At 43.4% G+C, this 17,632-nt stretch overlaps 1 protein-coding gene across 1 annotated transcript in view; it reads right to left on the bottom strand.

The window, feature by feature from the left end:
* SULT4A1 (sulfotransferase family 4A member 1) overlaps nt 1–17,362 on the bottom strand; it is an 87,155-nt gene extending 69,793 nt beyond the window's left edge. The window contains exon 1 of the mRNA XM_033953051.1: nt 17,194–17,362. Coding sequence (XP_033808942.1) covers nt 17,194–17,362 — 169 coding nt within the window. The remainder of the gene's footprint in view (nt 1–17,193) is intronic.
* Between the last annotated feature and the right edge of the window lie 270 nt (nt 17,363–17,632).

Here is a 17,632-nt window from a genome sequence, read left to right as displayed (position 1 = left end):
CATGTATACTGTGAAAATTTGCAGTCACAACTTAAGAAATTGGAAGACTGGGCATCCAAAAGGCAGATGAAATTTAATGTGGACAAATGCAAAGTGATGCACATTGGGACAAATAACCCAAATCATAGTTACCAGATGCTAGGGTCTACCTTGGAGGTCAGCGCCCATGAAAAAGATCTGGGTATCATTGTAGACAATAAGCTGGAACTTTCTGCCCAATGTGCAGCAGCCAAAAAAGCAAACATGATGCTAGGAATTATTAGAAAAAGGATGGTTAACAAGACTAAGCTCCTAATGCACAACACTCCAACACCACAGAAAAAAAAATACCATGACAGGAGCAATTTTTGTTTTCTGAGTGATGCTCTGCTTAAATAACACGAAAATTATATGCAGGTTGTGTGGAGCAGCCCTGGTAAAAAGGGGGAGGAACTGTGCCTGGCACCTGCTCAGAAGAGCAATCCTCTTGTCAAAATTTAAACAGTTTTCTTCTGCTACTGTTGCTCTCTCTGCTGGCTGAGCTGATCATGGCAGGTGAATCCATGATCAGCTGAGCCGGCAGGACATCCTGAAGCTACCGGCTTTAGGGCATCCCCTGTGCTCAGTTGTTTGGGGCTTCCCCTGCCAGCTCAGCTGATAGCCCCTGGAAGAGGCCTTAGGTGCCTGAGCCAATCAGGGTCTTAAGCCCCTCTCAGTGCATACCAGGATGCACTGGGAAGGGGAAGGCCCACCATTTTGAATAGGCAGGTTTGCTTGCAGAAGGGAGTGGGCATCCCTCCTGCCCAACATTTCAACAGAAAGGTACAGGGATTAGGGGGTTTTGGGGGGCAGGGCCCGGCATAGGGGGGGAGCCCAGACCCTTGGCAGGAGGGAGTGGGCATCCCTACTGCCCAACTTTTTAACAAAAAGGTAGGGGGGTTGGGGGGGTTCATGGGAAGTCAAGGGGTTTGTAGGGGGTGCCAGCAGCAGGAGCGATAGTGGCAAGAAGGAGAGGGCTGAACTGCAGTTTAAAGGCAGGGGGGTCAGGGGTTCACAGGGTTGTCTTGGAGAGCTTGGTGGAAGAGAGAGGGGGGGGGGGCTAAGACTGCTATAATGCTTCTGTATCACTCCATGGTGTGACCTCACCTTGAGTAATGCTTTCAATTCTGGTTGCCTTATCTCAAAAAAGAAAGTGGAACTAGAAAAGTTTCAGAAAAGAGCAAGTGCTGTCCCAGCCCAATAAGCATAGGTCTATGCTTAAGCACTTCTGGGTCCTACCCATCCCCCAACAACAAGTGTTCCTTGGAGGAGAGTGGACCAAGGCAACACTGGAACATAAGCCTGCGCAGTGCTCAGTCTTTAGGGCCAATACTAGAGAAAGCCCTAGACACCCAAAATATATGATAAAGTCAGGTGCTCCTTGTCAGTTGAAGGCCATTGTTTCAAACAAAAACCAATTTGTGACACAGAGAGATACTTGAACATAAGAATTGCCGCTGCTGGGTCAGACCAGTGGTCCATCATGCCAAGCAGTCCGCTCATGCGGCGGCCCTTAGGTCAAAGACCAGTGCCCTATTTGAGTCTAGCCTTACCTGCATACGTTCTGGTTCTGGAAAATATGTTAAGACCAGTACTTAATGTCAACAAAAGCTTTTGAGCTTGATGCTTGGATAAACAAAAGGAATACAGCCAGATACTGGAAGATATTATTTTTAGAACAAACTCAAATCTATAAAGGCAGGCTTCAAAGCCTCCTGCTCCCTCTTCTCTCTCCTCCTTCAGCCTTTCACATCTCTACAGATACCATTCAGACACACAGGACATTCATTCATACAGTCTCTGCTCTCTCTCACACACACATTTTGACCCCCAACCTCATTCATTCAGGCAGGACATAGATACACAACAATACAAACTGAGGCTTCTTTGCAACTAATATACGCTCTATATTTGTAATAAGCCTATTCTTATATGCCTTTTCCAAACCATTCCTGGCTGTTGTCTTGTTAATTTACTTCCCATTGACATGCAGCTCCTGATTGGTGAGGCCCAACTTTAGTACAGAAAGAGGCAGTCGAAGCATACCATGAGTGATTTCCTTCACTTGCCGGCACTTCAGCTGCTCCTGCTTCTCCGGCTGCCCTCTCCTGTCTCCCCTGCTAAAACCGTATTTGTGGGTTTTCAACATTCACGGGGGTTCCTGGAATGGAACCCCCGCGAATATCGGGGGAGTACTGAACTACAATTTGTCAGACAATACCTCAATCATACAACCTGCAATAGGAAAAAACATTTCTCAATCCATCACATTTCATTTCTAATCAAATTCAAGCCATCAACAAAGTTGGTAAATAATCAAAAGTTAATGCCTCACATAAGTGTGAACAAAATGTGTCCTAAGCATTTTCCTAAACCTAGAAAGATTAGCCAATACTCATAAATATGGAGTAATATTGTTCTACAATGTTAGAATCACATGGGAGAAGTGGAGACTCATGTGAGTTCTATCCAGTCTGCAAACTCTTATTGATAGTATTACAAAGGTTTTGTGGTTCTGAGAATGAAGAAGATGAATCGGATGGTAACAAAACAATTTATCCAAAAAGAAACAAAGACATCATCTCATGTAAAGGTTGAAAAGCTAGAGCCAAAATCTTGAAATATATCCACTGCACCATCAGAAGCCAAAGAGAGGTCAAAATAGGTGACATATGGTTTCTTGGCTTAGTTGTAACCAACTGCAGCATTTTTAACTCACTAAAACTGCCAGCACCTCCCAACATATGATCGCCTGAACACTCCCCCCTCTCATACCCTCCCATACCTTTATCTGCAAGGCCGGCAGGAGGGGTGCCCATTCCCTCTTGCCAGTATCCCCCTGAACATCCCCGGCAAGAGGGATGCCCACTTCCCAAAGCCCCCCCAGACACCCCCCTTATCTTTAACATAAAGGCCAGCCAGAGGGATGCTTAGTCCATGCAGCCAGCAGATCCGCCTCTTCAGAATGGCAGGCCTTCTCCTTCCCAATGCATTCTGGGAATCACTGTGATTGGCCTAAGAGTTCAGTTGGCCCAGGTGCCTACAGCTCCTCCTATGGGAGAGGCCTTAGGTGCCTGGGCCAATCAGGGTCTTAGCCCCCTATCCGGTGCATCCCAGGGAGTCATGTATTGGGGAGGTGCCATCAGGAGGGATTGGGCATCTCTCCTTCCAGGGATTGTTTCGGAAGTGGCAACAGGAGAGATTGGTCATCCCTCCTGCCGGGGATGTTGTGGGGTGTGCCGGCAGGAGGGGATGGGCATCCCTCCTGTCAGCCAACTTGTGATGGGGTCCAGTGGTTACCTGCTGCAGTCGCTCAGCTGATCATGGCAGGGGAATTTCCCACTCCCCATCAACTGAGTGGCAGGAATTCCCCATAGCTGTGATTCTGTAACCTGCGCCTTCGAAAGCAATCCAGTCAGGAACTGGTCAAGTGGAAGATGACAAAGGATAGTGGGCAATTGAGATTGCTCTGAGGAAAGCGGTGTTACCAGTGGTGTGCCTCAAGGTTCTGTTCTTTGGGCGGTTCTTTTTAACATTTTTATAAGCAATATTGCTGAAGGGGCTAACAGGTAAGATTTGCCTCTTTGCAGATGATACCAAAATCTGCAATAGAATAGACACCCCAAATGGTGTGAATAACATGAAGAAAGACCTAGCGAAGCTTGAAGAAGGGTCTGAAATTTAGCAGCTAAAATTTAATGCTAAGAAATGTAAGGTCATGCATTTGGGTTGCAAAAACCCAAAGGAACAATACAGTTTAGGGGGTAAAGAACTTTTGTGTACGACAGAAGAGCTGGACTTGGGTGTGATTGTATGTGATGATCTTAAGGTGGCCAAACAGATTGAAAAGATGACGGCGAAAGCTAGAAGGATGCTAGGGTGCATAGGAAGAGGTATGGCTAGTAGAGAAAAGGAGGTATTGATGCCTCTGTATAAGAGTCTGGTGAGACCTCATTTAGAATATTGTGTACAGTTCTGGAGACCGCATCTTCAAAAAGTTATAAAAAAGATGGAGTCGATCCAGAGAAAGGCTACTAAAATAGTGTGTCTTTCAATCGTTGCCTCTGATGGGGGATATTAATATATTTATCAATCAATATTCACCCATAAACCACTGGCATAGCCACAGGAGAGCCTGGGTGGGCAGAGACCCACCCATTTTTTCCTCAGGCCCACCCAATCTAATTGAGCATGAGGCCTCCAAGACACCTCAATGGTGATGCCTCACTTTCCTCTCTTGACCTCCTCCCAAGTTGGGATCTGCTCCTCTGGGGTGAATGGGGGGGGAGCGTCTGTAGCCGGCCAGGCATCTGCCCATCTTTTTTTTTTTAATATATATATATATATATGCAGATTTAACAATTTTAATATCAGATGATACCAAGAAAAAAAGGATTCTTACACAAAATTTTTACAATGATTATACATACAACACAAAATTCCTTTTCAAGCCCACAAGACTGGGGAGTCATGCTGCTTATCAACTAACAAAAGTACAAAGAAAACTAAGAATTGGTTCTTGATTCATATGAATCTTGACCATTCCCTATTATTTGGGACTCTTACATCCTCCAAATTTCTCAGTAGTGAAACATTAAGACAAAAAACTAACCACATTTCTGTTCTCGAGCTATTAAAAATTGTTGTAATTGAATAGGATCCCAAAATACATATTCAATGTCCTGTAATTTAACAAGACATTTACATGGAAATTTTAGATAAAATGATGCCTCAAGAGCTAAAACTCTTGTTCTTAATTTCAAGAATTATTTCCTTCTTAGTTGTGTAGCTCTTGAAACATCAGGAAAAATTCTGACCAAATCTCCACAAAATTTTGTCAACCTATTTTTAAAGTAAAGTTTCATTATTAACATTTTATCTATCTCACTCATGCATGTTATTACCATAGTGGGCCTGCTCTGGATCACATCTTGGCTATCTTCCAAAAACTCTGTCAAATTTGTTTCATTTGTGACCAGGTGGACCACCTCCTGGTCGGATTGTATTTTCTTTTGCGGAATATAATAATAATTATTAATTGGGAAATTTTCCGCATTGGGTAATCCCAGTATTTCTTTAAAAAATTTCCTTAACAAAATTTCAGGAGATAATAAGTGAGTCACTGGGAAATTAACCAAGTGGAGATTCCTCGCTCTATTCATATTTTCCATCATTTCCATTTTAGAGTGTAACACCGTAGAATCCTTAACACCAGATACTGAGACAGCTTGCAGTGTATTACTTTGAGTTTCTACCACACTTAATCTTTTATCCAAACAACTTAGATTAGAATCCACATTCTCAAACTTTTGAGACACAGACTGTGAATAGTCCAATGTTTGTTTCACTGATTCTCTGAGAAACCCTTCAACTCTAGAAATACCTAACCACAAATCTTTAAGGGTAATATCTTGTTTTTCCATTGCTAGTGGTTGATTCTCTGCTACGCCTGAAAATTCAAGTGGTTTAGGTATATCAGTAAAAGCTAATTTACTTATTTGCGTAGAGGGTACCACATATTCAGTAGAAATAGCAGGGGTAATCTTCCCGCTATCACTAGATACTGGGTGAAGAGGGGGGGGGGGTCCTTTCGAGGGGGCTCATCGATGCACCTGACATGGGAGAGTTCATATCAAGTAAAGGTTGTGGTGGATTATCTGTAGAAAAACTCAAATGCCTGTCCATGGGACCAGAAATAGCAGGTGTTGAGCTCTTAGGCTTAATTTTCCTTTTCCCCATGATATGACAGATTAAAGTTATACGACCTGAGTTCCCGCTCCCCGGCTCCTCGTTGCTCCAAGGGGCGTGCCCTAAGGGCCATGCTCTGCGGCCACGTGGCAGCGGTCTTGAATTTAAAGAAGATCAAATCAGGAGAGACGGACCCAATGACGTCAGGGGTCCATCTCTTACATTGCCTGTCTGATTCCACCACCGAGCCCTGCCGCTGCTGCGGGAGACACAGGGCAGCGAAAAGAAGTCTCCTCCAACGTCCCAGCAGGAAAAGAAGCAGCTCCCAGTAAACCGCGGCAGCGGTCTTGAATTTAAAGAAGATCAAATCAGGAGAGATGGACCCAATGACGTCAGGGGTCCATCTCTTACAGTTCCTGCCCAATTCCACCACCGAGCCCTGCCGCTGCTGCAAGAGACACAGGGCAGCGAAAAGAAGTCTCCTCCAACATCCCAGCAGGAAAAGAAACAGCTCCCAGGAAAATAAGCAGCTTTCTGAAGCTTCTCCCCCTTAGTCTACCTCAGCGCCATCACTGCAGGCTTCCCTTCACTGTGTCACACCTTTGATTATATCACTTCCTATTTCTTTTCACCAATGCGGGTCATGAGCTCTTCATGAGAAGAAATCTATTTCCAGTCCCATCTAAGCAGCATGTATTTTGTAGCCACTCTCTGGATCAACTCCATCATATCTTTCTATTGTACTTTGTGATTTGGTCATTAAGTATGTAGATAGATGGCTGGCTGGTGGATGTGATCATCATCTGGTCACTTGCCTGCCTGATGGGTGTCAGACCTCACATGCCACTTAGATATTATTTTAGATAGTGCTGGGGAGGACCCTGTTGGCCTGGTATACGTGGGTAACACTGGACAGAAAAATAAGTGAGGGAGGTTCTAGAAGCCAAATTTATGCTCTCAGGTAGAAAGCTAAAATCCAGGTCCTCCAAGGTAGTGTTTTCAGAAATGATCCCCATTCCACACAAAGGACCTCAGAAGAGCAGAACTCTGAAGTCTCAATGCATGTTTGAAACACTGGATCAGGGATAAGGGATTTAGAAACATAGAAACATGATGGCAGATAAAGGCCAAATGGCCCATCTAGTCTGCCCATCGCTGTGCAGCAGAAACTCCTGGAGTCCTCAGAGCAGATGAGGGAGGGATTGCAGGAGGCAGCTCAGGTGCCAGCTGCAAGACCTCCACACAAGCGTGCAGAAACTTGTGTCAGCAATGGGGGCCAGCCAATGCCCTGCTCATGAGCCACCCATAACCTCCTACTCAAGCACTGCTGCACCAGGAAATCAGCATCCCCCAGTTAAAAAGGTCCAGAGTGGCAAAGTCACCAATCCCGGGGCTGGTACCACAACAGACAGCAGCTGAGCAACATCAAATGGCCCAGTTTCACCAAGGCAGGCTAGTAAGTAAGCATCATATGAGCAGTGAAAACTCACCTGGAAAGGACGAAGACTCTGAAAGCAGGCTGGAGAGTCTGCCTCAGCCTCTGTGGCCACAAGAAGGAGTAAGAGAAATCCCCATGGAGACATGGGAGAGGGAAGGGCCATGGCAAAGGCAGGGAAAGGGAGAAGTAGGCTGGTGGTCCCAGATGTGGGTTAGTGTGTGTAGGAGTGGAGGGTGGGAGTGGGTGGGGGGAAAAGAGGAAAGGGGAGGAGTGTTTATGGGTAGAGGAGGAGGGTTGTGGGGGAGAAGAGGAAAGGGAGGAGTGTTTGTGGGGGGAGAGAATACGGAGGGGGAGGGGTATGCTGGGCATGTTGTGGTGAGGCTGTGGTGGCAGGATTGTCATATGTGAGAGCTGTCATGTACCAATAAAGTTAGTTATGCCCCTTTACACGAAGTTGGTTTGAATAAGGCATTCCTAGCATGGACCCCCTGGTCAGCTCTGTGTGTAGGGGGATTCCCCATCCTTGGCATCTGGTGGCACCTCCTATTGGGCCTGTGGGGTGTCTGGCAGGGCCTACCTTTGGCACGTGGTCATATTATGCAGCATGCAGCTTGCCATGAATATCTGTGCCACCTTTTGTGACCTGTAGAGGAGCTCTCCCCCAAGAATGATCTAGACAGTGGAATCTGTTTTTAGCTAACCAAAGGTGTGCTCAATGAAGACCCTGGGGCTTCTGTGCCACCTATTGTAGTCTTCCTCTGCAGGATTCTGTGGGTAGATGATGGGGGTCATGAGCCAGGTTCACTGAGGATAACCTCTATTTCCTGTGGGGGGAGGCATAGACAGGGAGCGAGATGGAGGGATTTATTAGCTGTGGTTAAGCTGGAGAGGGTGAAGGTTTGACTGAACTGGCAGGGAGGGGGATGTTTTGGGGGATGGTGGGGAAGAGAGCAGTGTGAGGTTGGTATATCAGTGTGCTGCTTATCTAGCAGCCAGCTTTTGGGGACTTCCCCTCGGGTCATTCTGGTATGAATGCTGGAGTGCTGTAGGATGTAGGCATCGCGTATGGATCTTGGGTGCCTGGCACCCATATGCACTAACTCCCCCTGGGCATCACACATGACCTGCCTATTCCTGGAATGGTCAGTTGGTCTGAATGTGTCATATGTGCAGTCAATGATGCCTATGACTGAGGGGAAGTGGGTTATAGTGTTTAACTCACCTATGCTATTCTGTAGGGCCTGGGAGGTGATGGGGAAGGTGATGTAATCTTGGGTGTGGGTAAGGAAGGTTTGTAGGAACTCAGTGAGGCAGTTGGAGATAGCTGGCTGGATGAGTCCCATGTTAGCTGCTAGTGCTGACTGGAAGCTGCTAGTTCCCAGAAAAGCAGTGACCATGAAGTGGACAGGAATGGGGTTGTTCCTGCATGTGCAGGCCTGGAGGAAGGGTTTGAGCTGTTCACAGAGATTGTGTATGGTTCCCCTGTTGAAGTGGTATCTGTCAATGGGTTGTCTTTGCTACAAAGTCGCGTATGGTATCTCTCCAATCTACAGGACTGATAGCTTCCCTATAGCATCTTATAAACATAGAAGAGGATCACACACTTTGTTTATTTTTCCATCTGCTCAAGGTTGTAAGAGTAAGAAATCTCTAGAACATACATTAGCATTCAAGGCTGCTTTCTACGACAGGGAATTTTGACCATTCTTACGCAGTGCTCATTCTTATAAACATTTTAGAACTCAATTGAAAACGTACCTCTTTTCAAAGTATCTGGTGAATTAAGCTATATGTTTCTTATGTTATTTTATTATTAATCTTTTGTTAACCACGCTGAACTTACGGTTTCGTGGTTTATAAGTATGATGTTATGTGATGTTATGTTATGTTATGTCCTGGTCGGTGAGGTCCAGGAAACAGGTATGGGCCCTGATTTAGGGATATCTTCTGTAAGGCCCTCTCTGACCACCTTCTTCTGCCTCAAACATAGCTGCCACCGTCACCAGTGCATCGAGGTGCTTCATGACCCACCACCACAGATGCAGCCCACTATCCCCACTAACTACCACCACCACCTACCAAAGGCTGTGCTTCATAGTCAGGCGACCCCCAGGCACTCACTGACCCTGACACAGCAACAGCAGTCATCAGTCAGTCAGCCCACCCCTCAGACATTGCACACAGCAATGGTGAGACAATCAACAGTCACTCTGCAGCTTCTGACACACAGGACAGACAGAGAGATACAGCACAGTGAGATAAAGCAAGGTGAGTGAGTGAGAGAGCAATGGGAAGGGGTGCTGAGAAGCAAGTAGCAGGTGGGGGGATTGGTGTGTCTGGATGGATGAGAGAGGGGTCAGTGAGAAGAGCATGGCCGGTTAGATGAAAAATGAGACAAGGACACAGACAAACAAGCAAGACAGCACTCAGCAACTGCCCAGTGATTCAGACACTCACTTCTAGCTCTCCACTCTCCAACACAACCAGATTGCTAGGGGGTCCAAAGACAAGTAGTTGCTCACCTTATTTGCTTTTAACTCTGGGCATTTTGCTATCTGTCATGGCACGAAGACATTCATTTGTTAATGCCACTCAAGTCATGCCTACATTCTACCCACAAAACGCCCACTTTTTGGACATCTTTATCTAAGTGTCATGCCATATAAAGCATTTCTAAAGATATTTCATTATATGCTTTGCACGTTTTATGCCTTCATGACCATCCAAACTCTCCATTTTGACAGTTTTTGGGCATTTTTCTCTTGAAAATGAGCCCCATAGTGTATCTAGATTTTCAGAAAACTTTGACAAAGTTCCTTAGAACTCCTGAGAAAATTGAAGAGCCATAGAATGGGAGACAATGTTCTGCTGTGGATTAGGAATTGGTTATTAGACAGAAAACAGAAAGTAGGGTTAAATGGCCATTTTCCTCAATGGAGAAAGGTGAATACTGGAATGCCACAGGAATATATACTGGGACCAGTGCTATTTAACATATTTATACATGATCTGGAAATTGGAACAAGTGAGGTGAATAAATTTGCAGATGACACTAAACTGTTAAAACGCATGTGGACTGTGAAAAATTGCAGGAAGACCTTAGGAAATTGGAAGACTGGGCATCCAAATGGCAGATTAAATTTAATGTGGACAAATGCAAAGTAATGCACATTGGGAAGAATAATCCAAACCATAGTTACCAGATGCTAAGGTCCACTTTAGCAGTCAACACTAAAGAAAAAAATCTAGGTGTTATCATAGACAATATGCTGAAACCTTCCACCCAATGTGTGGTGGCAGCAAACAGGATACTAGGAATTATTAGAAAAGTGATGGTAAATAAGACTAGGAATATTATAATGCCTCTGTATCACTTCATGTGACGTTACCTTGACTATTGCATTCAGTGTTGGCTGCTACAGCTCAAAAAAAAGACATAGTGGAATTAGAAAAGGTTCAATGAACAGCGACCAAGATGATAAAAAGGATGGAGTCCTCTCGTATAAAGAAAGGCTAAAAAGGTTAGAACTCTTCATCTTGGAAAAGAAACTGCTGTGCAGAGATATGATTGAGGTCTACAAAATCCTGACTGAAGTGAATCAAACATTTAATCTAAAATACTTTAAAAACCAATAGGAGGAAATATTTTTTTTACTCAAAGAATAGTTACGGTAAACTCTGGAACTCTTTGCCAGAGGATATGGCCACAAAGGTTAACGCAGATGGGTTTAAAAAGATTTGGACAAGTTCCTGAAGGAAAAGTTCATAGTCTGTTATTGAGACAGAAGCCACTGCTTGCCCTGGATCGATAAATAAGCAAACCAGGGTAAAAATAACTAAAGGCATGTAAATACTAATTAGGTCTAAAAGTAGAAAATAGGAGCAGCCCTCAGATTATGGTCTCACCCATGTACGCAGTTCCTGTTTTTTTTAATGTGTATTTTATTGCTGTTCAGGTGTACACAATATCTTTTCTTTCATTGGGTAAGCTCTATCCAAACACAACCAAATAAATCATGCTCTGTGCATTAATGCAGTGATTCCCAACCCTGTCCTGGAGGAACACCAGGCCAATCGGGTTTTCAGGCTAGCCCTAATGAATATGCATGAGAGAGATTTGCATAGGATGGAAGTGATAAGCATGCAAATTTGCTTCATGCATATTCATTAGGGCTAGCCTGAAAACCCGATTGGCCTGGTGTTCCTCCAGGACAGGGTTGGGAACCACTGCATTAATGCATATATCAAAATAAAATAATATCTGTGAAACACCAAGACTTAGTGCTTCAAAACCTTTTATACCTTATACTTTCATGCTGCTATTTCAAAACATATTGGATCTTTCAAAATGTGCTAAATGGAATGTTGCTACTCTTTGGATTTCTGCCAATGTGGAAATAGTATATTGGGCTAGATCAGGGATCTCAAAGTCCCTCCTTGAGGGCCACAATCCAGTCGGGTTTTCAGGATTTCCCCAATGAATATGCATTGAAAGCAGTGCATTCACATAGATCTCATGCATATTCATTGGGGAAATCCTGAAAATCCGACTGGATTGCGGCCTTCAAGGAGGGACTTTGAGACTCCTGGGCTAGATGGACCACTGGTCTGACCCAGTGTGAATATTCTTATGTTTTTCTTACTCTTATCCACAAAAGTGTCATTAGGGCACCTAAACACTATTGTTCAATGGTTTACATAACTTACATAGCTTGTAAAGTGTGTGTGTGTGGGGGGGGGGGCAAATGCAAAGGTAAACAACAGGCTCTCCCATATGCAAGAAATTTACAAAATGCAGTAAATTAAGCAGGTTTATGCCACATGTATGCAGCTACAGTAATGCCTAGGCTGTGGCTGGTGTAAATGTTAGGCATACCAATTCTGGGTTATGATGGTATTCTACGAGGTATCTGGGTGCTCAGATGCCATTATTGAATAGGATCCCAATGCGCATTCTCTGTGTGTTTAAATGGAGGTGCCTAGTGACAGAATTACCTTTCATTTTGTATTAGTGAACATTTATTCACATATTATTGGCCCTTTTCTGTTCTAGTTATGTCCGCCTTAAACTTTTAGTCATATATCTCATGGCAATAAGAGCATAACTCGCCTCAAGATCATAAAAAAGCCCAAAAGTATCTCCTGTACCTGATATTAACTTACCACTCTGTTTAAACAAGCCATCATTAAAATATTAAGGGACCAAACTACAGCAGGATATCAGAAGAAATCTTAGCTATACCTAGACAAATCAGGTGGTATTTGATGCTGTGAGATCTAATTGCATTACATAACATAACTGCTCCCTGAGCTGCCATGATGGGTGGACAATCTGGATTACAGGGCACACATTTGTCTTTTAGGAAATGCAAATCTGTGTTTTCATGGCTACCAGTGGATTCTTGCTGATAAAGGAGTCTAAATTCAGTAGATGCATAAGTATGGAATGCAGTGGAGTCAACTCATTCCTTTCATCACACAGCAGTCTGATCAACTAGAATGTCGTGATTCAAATTTATTTATAAAAGCTTAATAAATTATTTAAATTTTGTAGCTGTGCCACTTAGGGCCTGATATTCAAAGCGATTTCCTGCCTACAGGAGAGGTTACTGCCTGCCTAACTTGCTCTCAGTAGGTTGGCCACTGATACTCAGCAGTTCTTAACCAGGTAGTGCTGCTGAATATCAGCACTAACCGTCCATCTTGAAATGGAACAGGAAAGGGTTATTACAGGAGCAAAGTCAGGGAAGAGCCTGCGACAGTGTTCACTGCTGGTGCCTGCATATCTAAGCAGACAGATAGAACTGCACAAAAAGTACTCTTAACTATGCCCCTTTAGCTATGCAAGTGTCAGCACTGAATATCTCCTAACCCCTACAGAAACTTTCAGTGAATCTATCATTGCACCGTCTAACTTCTTACACTTCTTACATTCAGATTGCTTTTCTTGACATTCAGATAAGTTTATGTCAGGATCATTTTGAAACCACCATTTACTGCAAGACTACTGATAGGAATAATTTGTTACATTATGCCAGTTACTACCCACGTCACCTTAGAGACAACTTACCTGTAGGCCAGTTTTTGAGGCTAAGGCGGTTATGCAGTGACAGAGATGAGTACAAAATACGTTCTCGTGATATGTGGCAACGGTTTGTTGACAGAGGGTACCCTCATGTAGTCATCAAAAAAGCCTATAAGAGAGCTTTATATGCACATAGAACTTATCTGTTACAGCATACTCAAACTCCTGCAGAAGCCCGTATGGTTTGCACGCTTCCCTATTCATACAAAGCGTTTGGCATTAAAAAGATCATCAAGTCTCATTGGCATATCCTTCAGGTACATCAGGGTCTTGCCCAACCCCCACTATTTGCTTTTTCCAGAGGCAGAAATCTACGAGACCATCTCACTACTTCTCAGTTTGTCAGTGATCGTACCAGCACCCCCCAACAACTTCAAGGTCATTTTCAATGTGGACATTGCACTATTTGCTCTCATGCTCTTGTTACAGACTGTATTCACCATCCTACCTTATTCAAGTCTCATACTCTTCAACATCATACGGACTGCAACTCACAGGGAGTTATTTATATGATCATATGCCCATGTAAACTATTATACATTGGACATACGACTAGAAGCATCAAAGTCCGCATCACGGAGCACTTGAGCAAAATTAGAAGTTGTGACATGGGAGCTCCGCTAGTGCAACATTGGCATTCTGCCTCACATCAGCTTTCTGACCTTCAATTTATAGTTTTGGAAGTGGCTCAGCTGACGCGAGGAGGTAACATCCAAGCTTGGTTGTGGAAAAGAGAACAGAGATGGATCTATCATTGGAAGACAGTCACTCCTGCTGGTTGGAATCGTGAAGTTGAATGGTGGGTGTTCCTTCACAGATGACAGACAGCTGATTACTGCATAAGTACTGGGTGCTCAGCTGAGGTTAGATGTCACAGGATATGAGAGAGTCCTTCCTTTTTGAACTAGGTACTCAGCTGACAGAATCGTGAGTTTGTGTTTAATTTGCTTTTTCAAGTATTTGATTTTGAAATGCATCACCTTTGTCTTTTTTGTTTAGGGAGTATTAATATTTGAGGCTTACAGCACAGTGGGTTCTCTGAAGAAGCCGGTTTGGCGAAATGCGTCAGAACCCTGCCGGACCATCGCTGTTTAAGCATTGAAGCTAAGTAGTTTGAACTTTGCACTTGTTAAGCACTGGACATTTATGCACTTTTTGAGAGTTAAAAATCATTTACCACTTCATGAAGTTATTTTATAACCTTTCAAATTAGACGGTGCAATGAACTGAAAGTTTCTGTAGGGGTTAGGTCCCCACGCTGAACTTTCAAGTTCCATTCTTGGAGTCTGAGCGCCGCTCTAGAAAGATATTTATAACTTTCACTATTGTTCCTTTTTTGTTGTTGTTTTGTTATACTCACTTTGGAACAATATTTAGTTTACTCATTTACCCAGTTGTTGATATTGAGCACTGAATATATGTCAACACCTATATAACTCTTGGGCATCTCCCTTCCTTCCCAGTTCTCCCTTCAACATGGTGCAATCCCCCCCTCCCCCTCCTGAAAAAGGTCTGATTCTCTTTCCTGCCCCCTCAACAAAGTCTGACACCTCCCCCCTACCTTCCTGGCTCCTCTATCAAAATCTGGTCCCTCCTTCTACCTGCTAACAAAGGTCAATCCCCTTTCTTGCCCACCCTCCAACAAGGTCCAATCCTAACTCCCACCTCCTGATAAAGTCTGGTCCCAATTCTTAGCCCTGACAAAATCCAATCCTCTCTGCAGGCCCCCCTGGCCCTACCTTAACAGGCCTGATGGCCAAGTGATTGTTGCGATAGGAGTCCCTTGCAACTGCCGATTGAAAAATGGCTGCTGCAACCTCTAATGGTAATTTTGCTGTACTGCTGCTAAAGGTTGATCCCTGGCAATAGTATCACGAGACTACTGCTAGAGGTTATGACAGCCATTTTTGATCAGGAACTACAAGAGGCAAGAGTGAGTAGGGTTCACTCCTGCTCCTGATGACCACTAGATCATCAGACCTTTTAAGGGAAGGTGATTGGCCACTGTGAAGACAGGCTACTGGGCTAGATGGACTATTTGTCTGACCCAGTAAGGCTATTCTTATGTTATGTTCAAAACAACCCAATTTTAACTAGATATCCTCAAATTCTATATATGGCATCTTATATTGTGTGTACAAATCATTATGGACAGCCATTTTGAGTGCACAACTTAATTGATTAATTGGTGTAACTGGCATCAATAATAGGCAACTAATACCTCATAATTGATGCTACTTGGCACTAATTAAAAGATACGTGCACAACTCGTAAAGCGTGATTTTGTTATGTGCTAGTTGCAGTATGCAGATCTGAAAAGGAGGCATGGCCAGAGCAGATTGTGGGTAGATTGTTTCTAAAAGTTATGCACATTGTTATAGAATACACCCAACTTAGGTACAGATATTTAGGCCTGGTTTATCAGTTCTATAAAAGGTAAGTGCACCTTGCAGAATCACGCTTAGCGCCATTCTAGTCAGCGTCATATTTTGGGTGCTATATTGTATATACCCTGTAGAATCAGGCCCACAGTGCGTAGCTGTCAGAGCACTTATTCAGTGGCACTAGTCAGGTAAATACTGCTGAATATGTAACAGGATTCAACTGAGTAGAGGCATCCTACCTGGCTAAATCCTTTTGATGTCTACCCCTTTACTTATAACTGGGTTTTGGCCAGGTACTAGTGACCTGGATTGGCCACCGTGAGAACGAGCTACTGGGCTTGATGGACTATTTGTCTGACCCAGTAAGGCTATTATTATGTTCTTAACTTCATTTAGAGGCCAGACTCCATATAGGAGAACCTATGGAAAACCTAGTTAATTCAGCTCTGTAGCAAGGTACCCCTAAAAGAAATTGATAAAAATTAATAAGAATAATAAAGTTGGACAGACGAAGAGTATCTCAGTCAGAGGTCTATACCCTGATGGTGGTCTGAAGGTCCATACAAGTAATACAAAAAATTGATCTGAGGAAGTTTGAATGTTTACTAGACTATGGAATATGAGTCCTTAATGTGAAATTAATTTAGACAATCTTAGTACATGATATTATTGAAGACACAACTGAGGCATATATTTATATATTACATTTACAAGGTGACACAGAAAGGCATAACCATCTAATGTTATCAGTAAAACCTAATGTCTGATACATATGCTACCAAGTACAGTATACACAAATCTCATATAAATCTTTCCGTTAGAAAATTATCACATGCACTGCATCAGAAAATGATTCATTCTGGAAAGTTCACATAATAAAAGGCGACTCCACCTCTCAATTATGTGTCCAGTTATTTCATGCATGGTGGAATTATCATTATGCCATAACCTCACAAGCCGCTCTATTTCCAGATTTAACCTGCAGACAGAGATATTAAGCACACGGTGAAATCTAAGTCAACTAGAGGCTTTACAACATAAGGGAAATTATGTTCTACATATTCATAAATTGAGTCAGCATGCTTGCTAAAAAAGGAAACATTACCACAGCATTTATAATTTTTTTTTTTTTTTTTTGGGGGGGGGGGGGGGTCCTTGATAATGCAGTGAATTGAAAACTATATGAAGGGCAAACATCCACAAAAATAATATAATTCTATTTAAATTCTCATATAAAATGAATTTAAAAAGGTGTATAAGAATCTAACATGTTCATTGCCTATAGCAATTGAAATTACTTTCCACTAAAATAAAATGCTTCTTCTTTGACCTCTGTCAAAATGAACTACTCTTTACACTTACATAACACATTGCAGGGCTGTTAATTCACATTCTAGATGGTGCTGAGATGAGATCAAATTTAATTTTGATGGGTTCTAAGAAATCTGGTGAACTGCCTAAGAGGGGGACCCCCCCCCAGTAATAAAAAGTAATCAGTTTACCAAGACGGGATTCCCTTAAAGTAACCACTTGTCCAGGCTGACAAGCTTCAAGAAAAGGGTTTTCCCTCCTCCCTTTACCTGATTTAGGATAGGTGATAATCCAGATATCATTTTCCCTGGCAGGGAAATCAGCAATCTCCTCCATCTTCCCCCTGCAGAAGGGAGGGAGCCTCACTCCATTGAATTCAAAATATTTGCTTTCAAACTCTCCAGGAGTGCTGGGGGTCTCTGCTTCACTTTCTGCCATCATTCCAGGGTATGCAAAGGAAACGGGAAAGACCACAGGTCACAGAACGTCCAGGGTGAAATAAAAGAAAAGGTGATAGGAAATGAATGGTACAGACTGAAGAGAGAAATAATAGCAAGGGCAGAGTTGTGTTTGTATCGGTGCTCCTGCAGGATGCAGAGGAACAAGCTCTGGAGAGGATGATGTAATGCAATGCTACCAGAGAGGGGCTGGAAAGACGCAGCAGCCCCAGCTTCCTTAACCCTTCCATTGCCACTCATGTCATCTGGA

Source organism: Geotrypetes seraphini, chromosome 7, assembly GCF_902459505.1.
Source record: "Geotrypetes seraphini chromosome 7, aGeoSer1.1, whole genome shotgun sequence".
Taxonomy (NCBI): domain Eukaryota; kingdom Metazoa; phylum Chordata; class Amphibia; order Gymnophiona; family Dermophiidae; genus Geotrypetes; species Geotrypetes seraphini.
Note: the sequence above shows the minus strand (reverse complement) of the source record. Positions and strands in the feature narration are given on the sequence as shown.